General features: G+C 46.5%; 1 protein-coding gene across 3 annotated transcripts in view; it reads right to left on the reverse strand.

The window, feature by feature from the left end:
* The window catches only part of CCDC112 (coiled-coil domain containing 112), a 28,497-nt gene extending 25,812 nt beyond the window's left edge, over positions 1 to 2,685 (reverse strand). The window contains exon 1 of one of the 3 annotated variants that reach the window (XM_082725054.1): positions 2,392 to 2,685. In XM_082725054.1, the coding sequence (XP_082581180.1) occupies positions 2,392 to 2,508 (117 nt within the window). In that variant the 5' untranslated portion in view covers positions 2,509 to 2,685. The remainder of the gene's footprint in view (positions 1 to 2,391) is intronic. The other 2 variants (XM_082725053.1, XM_082725052.1) reach the window with 2 other exon arrangements.
* Positions 2,686 to 9,987: the final 7,302 nt, after the last annotated feature.

Consider the following 9,987-nt stretch of genomic DNA (forward strand, 5'->3'; position numbering starts at 1 on the left):
TCTCTCCTCAAGAAAACATTCATTGGTTTCACTATTAGAGTCAGTGGGAATACTCATTCACTTAATCATACAACAAACACTCAAGTTCAGTGGTAAGCTGAGGATTTGAGTGTGTAGGTGTGTGTGTTGTATACTGAGGGAAGTCCAAAGATGGATAACACCTAGTTAAAATCCTCAAAAATCTCACAATATGGCACAGCTGTGATTCTAATTTCTTTTTTAAAGTCCAAACACCCTCGAGAGAGTCTACTCTGTTATTGTCATCATCATCAACTACGAGGCTTTGCCTTCCCTAAAATGATGAAACACAGAAAGGAGGGCGTTTCAAGCTCAACACTCCCAACATTCTGGACTGGATAATCTTTGTTGTTGTTGTTGTTGGGTGGCTGTCTTTCAGCTTCTACCCACTAGATGCTAGTAGCATATGCAACCCATCTCCACCCCAGTCCCAACAACCAAAAACATCTCCAGACATTGCTAAATGTTGGGAACAGATAAAACATCTGAAATGGCTCCACAGGTGATTTTGATCCAAGCCCTGGAAGGGTAAACCTCTGAGGACCACCCGAAGGGAGTGATAAAAAGGTTCATTAATAACAATATTATGCAACCTGTGAGAAATGCAAACCAGGAGGCAAAACATGGTTATAAGAATTTAGAGAACAAATCGATGTGAACTAGAGTAAGCCAGAAAGGTTTCAGGGAGAAAGCCAGAAAGATGGCTAAACCACTAGGATCATACATCAAACAAAATGTAAAAAATTATTTTTAAAATATTTTATGCATTATCTATTTTTATATATTTTACTTTCTTTTTTCTCCCCCTGAGACATTTGGGCCAGAGTTAGAATAATAAAAAGAATTACAGAGGATGTGTGAAAACGTTTGCCTGAGATGGAATTTCCTGAGCTCATATAAGTAAAGACAGAAAATTGCTATATTCCTTTAGAGGAAGAAAAAGATGGAGGCTATCCTCAGCTCCCAATGGCCTTCCTTCAGGTTTGGATTGATGCTTAAATATTTAGTGAGTGCCTACTATGTTCCAGGACTAAACTCAAAAGTGGAACTGGGAATACAATAGTGAATAAGACTTCCAAAGTTTCTGCCTTCATACAACTTACGTTCCTATGAGGGGGGTGGAGGTGTGGGGAAAGATGAAAATATGTAATACAGCATACAGTAGTAAGTGCTATGGAGCAAAATAAAACCAGAAAAGGGGATACAGTGGGCTGAGTAAGGGGATTCAGTTTAGGGAGGTCATGAGAAGAATCACTGAGCTGATGGCATTGGAACAAAGATAAATGAAAGAAACGGAGTAAGCTGTAGAACCAAGAGGGAAGAGCATTTCAAGCAGAGGGAACAGCAATTACAAAGCTTATAGGGTAGGAGAGAACCAGGCATGTCTGAGGGTCAACCAGGAGGGGGGTATAACTGCAGCAGACTTAGAGCCAGGGCCTGGAGAAGAGCCAACAGGGAGATGGTGGGGGTAGCACACAGGCCCCGCAGACCATGGTAAGGACACTGGCTTTGACTATGAGGGTTCAGAGCAGAAAGAGTGTCATTGCTGGACTGAATCGCCCTGGCTGTTGGGAATCCTTTCGGAAGGCAAGAGTGTTGGAACAGAAACCAACTAGGAAAGTATTTCAGGCAGGAAGGTATGATGATGTGGACAAAACAGGGGCACTGAGGGTGTTAAGAGTGGGATTCCCGGCTTATTCTGGGTTCTACATAGAACACGGAGGAATTCCCCATGCTTTGGGTGTGGGCTGTGAGACAATGGGAACAGGGAAGGTCTTCGGCTTAAACAACAGGATCCGGCCATTCCTGAGGATCCTGTGGTCCACGGTGCCAGAGAAAGGGGTCGAGGCAGATCTTTGGAAACACATCTGCCTCGGACCACCCCGTATTTATTCCTCCTTGTGTTCCCCAGCGCAGGGGCAATAACAAAGCAGCCACCCATTGCCGGGCACCGAAAGTGTCTCCAACCACGCTCTGTGCCAGGGCCTTCCCAGACGTGAGGACCACAGCTCGGTAAGGTGCCGTTACCAGACCCAGTTTTTGGAGAAGGCACTGAGTCGCGGAGAGGGTATGCTCGCATCGCGAGGCTAGGAAGCGGCAGAGCCAGGGCTTCCACGCAGATCTTCCCTCGATTCCAAAACCACATGGAGGTGGCTTTGCAAAGGCAGCGGAAAGCACAAGCCAACAAAGCACAGCGCCCGGCGTGGGCCAGGCCGCGAGCAAAGGGAGGCTAACGCCGCGCCTCCCGCCTCCGGAACCGCGCTGCAGAGGACACCTGTTCGGCGAGGGCCGGGACCCCGTCCTGCACCCGGCACCCACCTCCCCCTCGGGCCTCCGCCCGCCTCCAGCGGCTTCGGGCCCTCCCGGATTTACCTGTTGCGGCACCTGCGCTGCTCCCACTCCGCTCCCGGTGGCCGCGCCCGCCCCCGCCACAGCCCCGGCTACCGCGGTGGCCGCCGCCGCCACCACGACCGTCGTCAGGGCGGCCATCTTTCCTCGCCCAGCCGCTCGGGCCGCAGCGGCCACCCGGGGCCAGGGGGTTCCGGCCTCGGGAGCTCCTGGTCCTGCAGACCGTTCTGGGCACCGTGGGGCTCCGCGGGACGCAGAGCACAGCGGAGCCAAAGCGTAGGGCGGGGGCCGGGGCGCGGGGCGGGGCCGGGGCGCGGGGCGGGGCTCTGACAGGTTGCCGGGCGCCGCCCAGCCGGAGTTGAGGGCGGGTAGGGCGGGGCTCTGCCGGAATACGGGGCGGGGCTCTGCCGGGATGCAGGGCGGGGTCGGATGCTGGGCGGGGCAGGAGCGGGGGCGGGGCCGGGGCTCAGGGCGGAGCGGGAGCGCAGGCGGGGAAGAGATGTGGGCCAGGGTCTTTGCGCAGGGTGGGTCAGAGAGGGGCAGGGCCAAGTTGTGGGGCGGGGACGGGGCGGAGTATGGGGCGGGGTCGGGCGACAAGGCGGGGCTCAGCGGGGATGCTAGGCGGGGCCAGAGTGCCGGGCGGGGCTGGAGCAAGGACCCAGTCCGCGGTTCAGAGCGGGGCGGGGGCGCAGGCGGGGTCCAGACGTGGAGCAGGGCCTGAGAGCAGGGTGGGTCGAGGGGCGGGGCCAGGAGGTGGGGCGGGGCGGAGCGCCTGCCAGAGCCACGCCTGGGAGCAGTGTGGGACGGCGTCAAGGCGGGATGCGGGGCGGTGCCGGACTGAAGCCCGAGCCTGCCGGAGCGGGGGCGGGGCGCGGGCCCCGGGGGCGGGGCTGGGCGGATTCGAGGCTAGGCGGGGACTGCGTGCAGGGGGGCGGCGATCCGCCGAGCCTCCCTGCGCTGTTGCAGGTTTGTGTCAACTTTTTCCGTGCACTTGTCTACTCTTATGCAGCAAAATCTTTCTAATCCCCTCATTGAGCTCCGGCCCCCCCCCCACCTCTTACTGTCAAACTTCCTTGTCTCATATATGCATACAGCTCTATCTATAGATGCCTAACGATACTTTACGTAACAGAACTTCTTTCTAGGTTTCTACTAAGCGCTGGCGAAACTGGGTGTAAATGAAAAAAGGATTTATTTATGGGCTTGAACGAGTAACTATTAACTAACACTTTCAAAGACTCGAAAGAGGGCATGGCCCATACTGTCAGATACCAGGGGCAGAAATGCCACACTTGGTCAATAAGAAGAGCTATGTCAAAGATACAGTGACGGGGGTGAGGGCGGGGGTGGTTGGAAAAAAGCCATAGATTACCCCTGCAATTAAAGCACAGGCAACCAGCGGCAATTCGCTTGGTTCCCGGACGCACCGTCTTTTCCTTCCTCCCGTATAAAGAAATAGATTCATTCATTCATCCCTCATTCAATCAATATCCAGCTCCTACTAGATAGATACCAGGCACTGTTCTAGGTCTTTAGAAATCACTGTAGAGTTAGACACGAGTGTGCACGCGCGGACACACACACACACACACACACACACACACGAGGTTCCTTCTACGGTTAGGGAATTTAAACAAGTAAACACACGGGGTATTTACTGAGCACTTCCTTTGTGCTCTTACTGTTCTAAGGAACCCAGTGAAGCAGGTCCTGCTATTATCTCTTTTCACAGAGAAAGATACAAACCTAGGCGTCCGACTGCAGAGACCATCTGGGTAGAGACGTTCAACAGGCCGCTGGATACGTGCTTCTGGAGCTCAGAGAGAGAGACTAGAGATAAAGATGTGATTCTGGTCTTCATCTGCTTGTAGAAAATATTTTATTTGCAAGTGCAGGGAGGGGCAGAGGATGAAGCAGACTCCCCACCCTACCTGGGGCTGCATCTCATAATGCTGAGATCATGACCCCAGCCCAAATCCAATGGGATGATTTACCAACTGAATCACACAGGTGCCCCTGCATGTAGAAAATATTTTACATAACTCTGAATGCGCTCACACAGGCGGGATAAACTGAAGTCTAAGAACAGGAGGAGGAGGAGGGAGATTCAGAAGGAGGGGTCCCAGAGAAGGGAGGAAAACCAGAAGTCCATGGGAAAGTGTTTCCACTTACAAAAAGTATTTTGAGGAGAGAATGATCACAGACCTGGTAGGGTTTGCCATTGGGAGGCTCAGTCAGGTGAAAACAGAAGTGCTGCTTGGGTTTGGTAACAGGGAAGCGGCGTCCCTGTTTGGTGAGGAGGACCAAAGCCTCAGGAGAGAGCTGAGGAAGGAGATACTGAAGGTGAAGAACAGAAATGATAGGGATTTCCATGATTTTGCGATACAGGTGATCAGACAAAGGAGCTGGTTGCTAGAAGATGTGGAATCTTTGCTGGGTCATGTTCCAAGGGGAGGAACAGCGGAGGGCGTCCATGCCCTGGGGTCCGGGACACAAGGGAAAAGGTCAGTCTTTGATAGGAGCGTGGGCTATTCCTGACTGGAGAGTTGCAGCACAAGGTCATCGGTAGATGTGGAGAGAGAAGAAGGCTTGCTCTCCTCTCCCCATTAAGTAGGAGGAAGTAGGCAGCTTGAGTGTATTGCGAAGGTAAAACCTTTCTAATTTATATTTGCATTTTGTCCAAAATGAGGTCTGTTGCTATAGCACCGCCTGAGCTCCTGTAACTGTGAGTCTAGAAAAATCTGGCAGCCTCAGGGAAATCAATCAACAACTTCAGTTCAGTGGTCTCTGCATGGGTCAAAACCAAAATGGATCCTCTAAGGAAAGGCAGGCACGAGTGAGATGCCTGCTGTTTAAGGCTTTCAATGGTTTATTACGATGGAAAATTCCGAGAAGTGATTAAGAATCTCACAAACAGAAAACCAGAGCAGAACTCTGCAATGAGATCAGGCAGCTGCCTGGGTCCTCACGTTCAGACCCCTTTCAGAGATCAGAGCTACAAAATATGGTTTCATTTCTTACATTTTGTATCAACTCTAGTTTAATATCATAGGTTTGTCTTTCCTTAACCTCTTTTGTATTTACATTTCTTCTCTCTTGCACTGAAAATCTTGGCTCCTTACACTACCAACAGAGTAGTTCTTTGCGTTTTCTTGCAACAATTGGGTACTTCCAAATTACTTCCTAATATGTCCATTAACAGTAAACCTACTGAGTGAAGTTTTAAAGCCATTTGGTGTTCTTTTTGCCCTTAGATGACATCCTGCACTAGACAGCCCATCAGAGAATTTACTCTATTTGAGAGTTTTGTAAAATCTGTGTTTTCTCTCTGTGGTTATAAAATTAGTTTGTATGCAGTGGGGTTCTTTCGATTGTATTTGCATTCTGTTTCAGGGCTTCCTGTTTTTTATTTTCTCTCTGGTTTACAATTTTTTTTTTAAGATGCAAAATTTTATGTACCATATGTAAGGTCAAAACAAGACAACCAGGTCTATATAAAGAAGTCTTGCTAACACATTTTCCCCATGCCATTTCAAATGATCCTCTATGTGTAACCAGCTTTATTAATATCTGGCTCATCTTATAGGTTTCTTTTTGTAAAAATGAGTTTATACATAGATATATAAACACTCATATATATATATATATATATAAGATAAATGTAAGTATATGTATAATCTATGTATTCTTTTAAAAAATTTTATTTGAAAGAGAGAGTGGGGAGGGATAGAAGGAGAGAATCTCCAAGCAGACTCCCTGTTGAGCACGGAGCCCAACCTAGGGCTTGATCCCATGACCCATGAGATCACGACGTGAGCCAAAACCAAGAATCAGGTGCCCAACTGAATGAGCCACCCAGGTGCTGCTATAGGTATTCTTATTTTCCTTCTTTCTTCACAAAAACATGTAGCATATTGTATCAGCATCTTAGGGCTGCCATGACAAAGTATTACAAACTGGGTGGTTTCTAATTATAGCAATTTATTTCCTCACTGTTCAGGAGGCTAGAAGTACTTTCTTGGGGCTTGGAGGAGGGGGTCAGTTCCACGGCTTGCTCCTAGCAGCAACCTGAAGTGTTCCTTGACTTGTGGAAGCACGACTTCTGTGTCTTGTCTCTATCTCTGCATGGGCTTCTCCCACCAGCCCCCAACCCCTGTGTGATGTCTTTCTGTATCCAAATTGTCCTCTTCTTTTTTTTTTTTTTTAAGATTTTATTTTATTTATTTATTTGACAGAGATCACAAGTAAGCAAAGAGGCAGGCAAAGAGAGAGGAAGGGAAGCTGGCTCCCTGCTGAGCAGAGAGCCCGACGTGGGGCTTGATCCCAGGACCCTGAGACCAGGACCTGAGCCGAAGGCAGAGGCTTAACCCACTGAGCCACCCAGGCGCCTCCCAAATTGTCCGCTTCTTATAAGCAGCCCTTGGATTAGGGTTCATCCTAATCCAGTACTGGACTTTACCTCAACTACAATTGCAAAGATCTTATTTCCGAAGAAGTTCACATTCACAGATACTCAGCATTAGGACCTCAGCATCTCTTTGGAAGATGCAATTCAACTCATAACACATATTACATATAATCCTTTACACCTTACATTTTTCACCTAATGACATCTCCTGGAACTCACTTGGTATCAGGTCACAGAAATCTTGCCCGTTTTTTTTTTTGTTGTTTTTTGTTTTTTGTTTTTAATGGAGGCGTCATACTCCATTGTTTCATTCAACCAGCCATCTACTGATACATGGATGGGTTATTTTGAATCTTTTCAACTAAAAGTAATAATTCATTAGTATTTCATATCAGGGAAGGGTTTATTTGAATGTAGACACAGCACAGGTATTGATAAATTCCTTTCCATAGGAGTTGTATTATTTTGCACTCCCACTAGCGAAGCCTAAGGATGCCCATTTCTTTATCACTTGCTATCGCTGTGTTTCTTCAACTTTTTGGGTTTTTGACTATCTGAATAGGCAGAAAATGATATCTTCCTGTAATTTTAATATGGCTTTCCCTGAGGAGTGAAGATCAGCCTTTTTTACAAGTGGAAGGACATCGACTTTCCTTTTCTTTGAATTCTCTATTCACATTCTCTCCCCATTGGTATTTGGGCTTTTCTTTCCATTGGTATTTGGGCTTTTTTCCATTGTGATCCCTCTTTCCATTGATAAAGACCTTAAAAGAGCTCTTTATCAATTAGATGATTCTGATATAATTTTGTGATTTAAATTGCAAAGATTTCCTTCTAGGTTTTTAATTTGTTTTGTGACTTTTTTTTTTTTGCTTCGAAAAAGTTCTTTTTATCTTTATGTAGTCAAATTTGTCAACATTTTAGAATTGTATTTGATGTTTCTGGATTTATAATCATAGTTGGAAAGACTTTCCTCACTCCAAGTTTGTAAAGAAATGATTTCTTGTTTTCTTGTGTGGTTTCGCTTTTTACATGTAGATATCTGGGTTACTTGGACTTCATTTCGATATCCCTTCTGAGATATGGATCCAATTTTGCCTTTTCCCAAATGGCTCTCTAGTTATGCCAACAACATTTATTAAAAACAGTATATTCTCACCATTGATTTTAGGTGTCACCTAACTTTGCACACATAATTGTCTGATTCTGAATTTTCTTTTTTTTTTTTTAAAGATTTATTTATTTATTTGAGAGAGAGAGAGAGCGCACAAGTGGAGAGAGGGGCAGAGGGAGAGGGAGAGAATCTCAAGCAGACTCTTCTCCCCCAAACCCCCACCTCCTGAGTGCAGTCCCTGATGCAGGGCCCAGCTCACAACCCGAGGATCAGTACCTGAGACCAAATCAAAGAGCTGGACCTTTAACTGACTCAGCTGCCCAGGCGCTCCTACACTGAATTTTCTATTCTATCATTCCGTGTCTATTTATGTACTGATGAATATACACTTTAAAAATTGTAGCGTCGGGGTGCCTGGGTAGCTCCATGGGTTAAGCCTCTGCCTTCAGCTCAGGTCATGATCCCAGAGTCCTGGGATCGAGGCCCACATCGGGATCTCTGCTCAGTAGGGAGCCTGTTTCCCCCTCGCTCTCTCTCTCTCTCTGTGCTGCTCTGCCTACTTGTGATCCCTCTCTCTGTGTCAAATAAATAAATAAAATATTTTTTAAAAAATTGTAGCATCTTTATAAAATGTTTTGGTATCTTATAGGTCTAGTTTCTCTCATTTAGAATTAATAGTCTACTTTGGGGGAAAAAATAAGTCCAGGTATTTGTTGCAATTACATTAAATTTATTTATTAACTTGGGAAGAATTAACATATATATGATATAAAGTTATCCTATCCACGAACAAGGTATGCCTCTACATTTGTTCATGTGTACTTTCATGCCTTTGAAGAGTAAATATTTTTCTTCAAGAGTATTCCTAAGTTTTCTATCGCAACTAGAAGTGTGAATCCCCTCCCTTCATAACATCTCACTAGTTATTCTTTGAATCTAGGAAGATAATAGATTTTCGTTAGTTTCTTATATTGCGACTTTAATCAATTCTCTGAATTTTGCTACTATTTTTAGAGTGATTCTTTTAGAGTTTCCACTTATGCTATTATGTAACCTGCAAATAGAGATTATGGTGTATCTTCCCTTGTAATTCTCATGCCTATATTCCAACTAGGAAGAAGGAAGAAGACTGCAGGTTTAGGTTTCCCTGAAATCAGATCATGAGTCAAAGACTTGGGTAGCAGAAGGAGCTTATCTGGGAGGTGGTCCTAAGAAGCCAACTGAGGGAGTAGAGACAGTGAAGGAAGGAAGAAAAACCTACAAAGAGGCTTTGGTGGTTATTGGTGTGGACACATGGACTCATTCTACCTAGAGACCTCCTAAGGAAGCTCACAGAAGGTTTCTCACAATTGCTCCACCAAGGGATGGGGAAGATGAGATATTTATCTAACAAATCCTCAGATTCTCTGGTTGAAGACTTCTCTGGGGGCGCTAAACTCCAGCGTACACAGGCTGCCACACACAAGGACTAAATAAGCTCCCAGAGAGAGCCAGTAAGCCAAGAAGCAGAGTGGCGTGGGCAGAAGTGGGAAGCTCTCAGTGTAGATGGGTTAACTCAGAGGTACACCTACAAGATCTGCTACAGACGCAAAGAACAAAGCAGCGTGACAGTGAATTGTTCCCCTTTATTTTTAAGTCTTTCTTAAGGAAAAAAATTTTTTTTATTTATTTGGGAGAGAGAGGGTCATGCCCGAGCTGGGGTGGGGGTGGGACAGAGGGAGAAGCAGGCTCCCTGCTGAGCAGAGAGCCCGATGTGGGACCCAATCCCAGGACCCTGGAATCATGACCTGAGCTGAAAGCAGACATTTAACCTACTGAGTCACCCAGGGGCCCAATCCATTCCTCTTTAAGAAGCTCTCCTAAGAGCCCTACAGAGTGCCTTCCATTTTTGTATCATTATAACTGAGTCACATAGAGCCACCCCTACCTGTAGAGCATTCTGAAAAAAGTATTTATCTGGGTTGTTATGAGCTGCAAGTTGCTAGCACTGCCTGTCCCACCAGCTTGACAGGCTTTTAAAAAGATTTTACTTATTAATTATTTGACAGAGAGAAATCACAAGTAGGCAGAGAGGCAGGCAGAGAGAGAGGAGGAAGCA

The sequence above is a fragment of the Mustela nivalis genome (assembly GCF_964662115.1).
Source record: "Mustela nivalis genome assembly, chromosome: 3".
In the NCBI taxonomy this organism is placed as follows: domain Eukaryota; kingdom Metazoa; phylum Chordata; class Mammalia; order Carnivora; family Mustelidae; genus Mustela; species Mustela nivalis.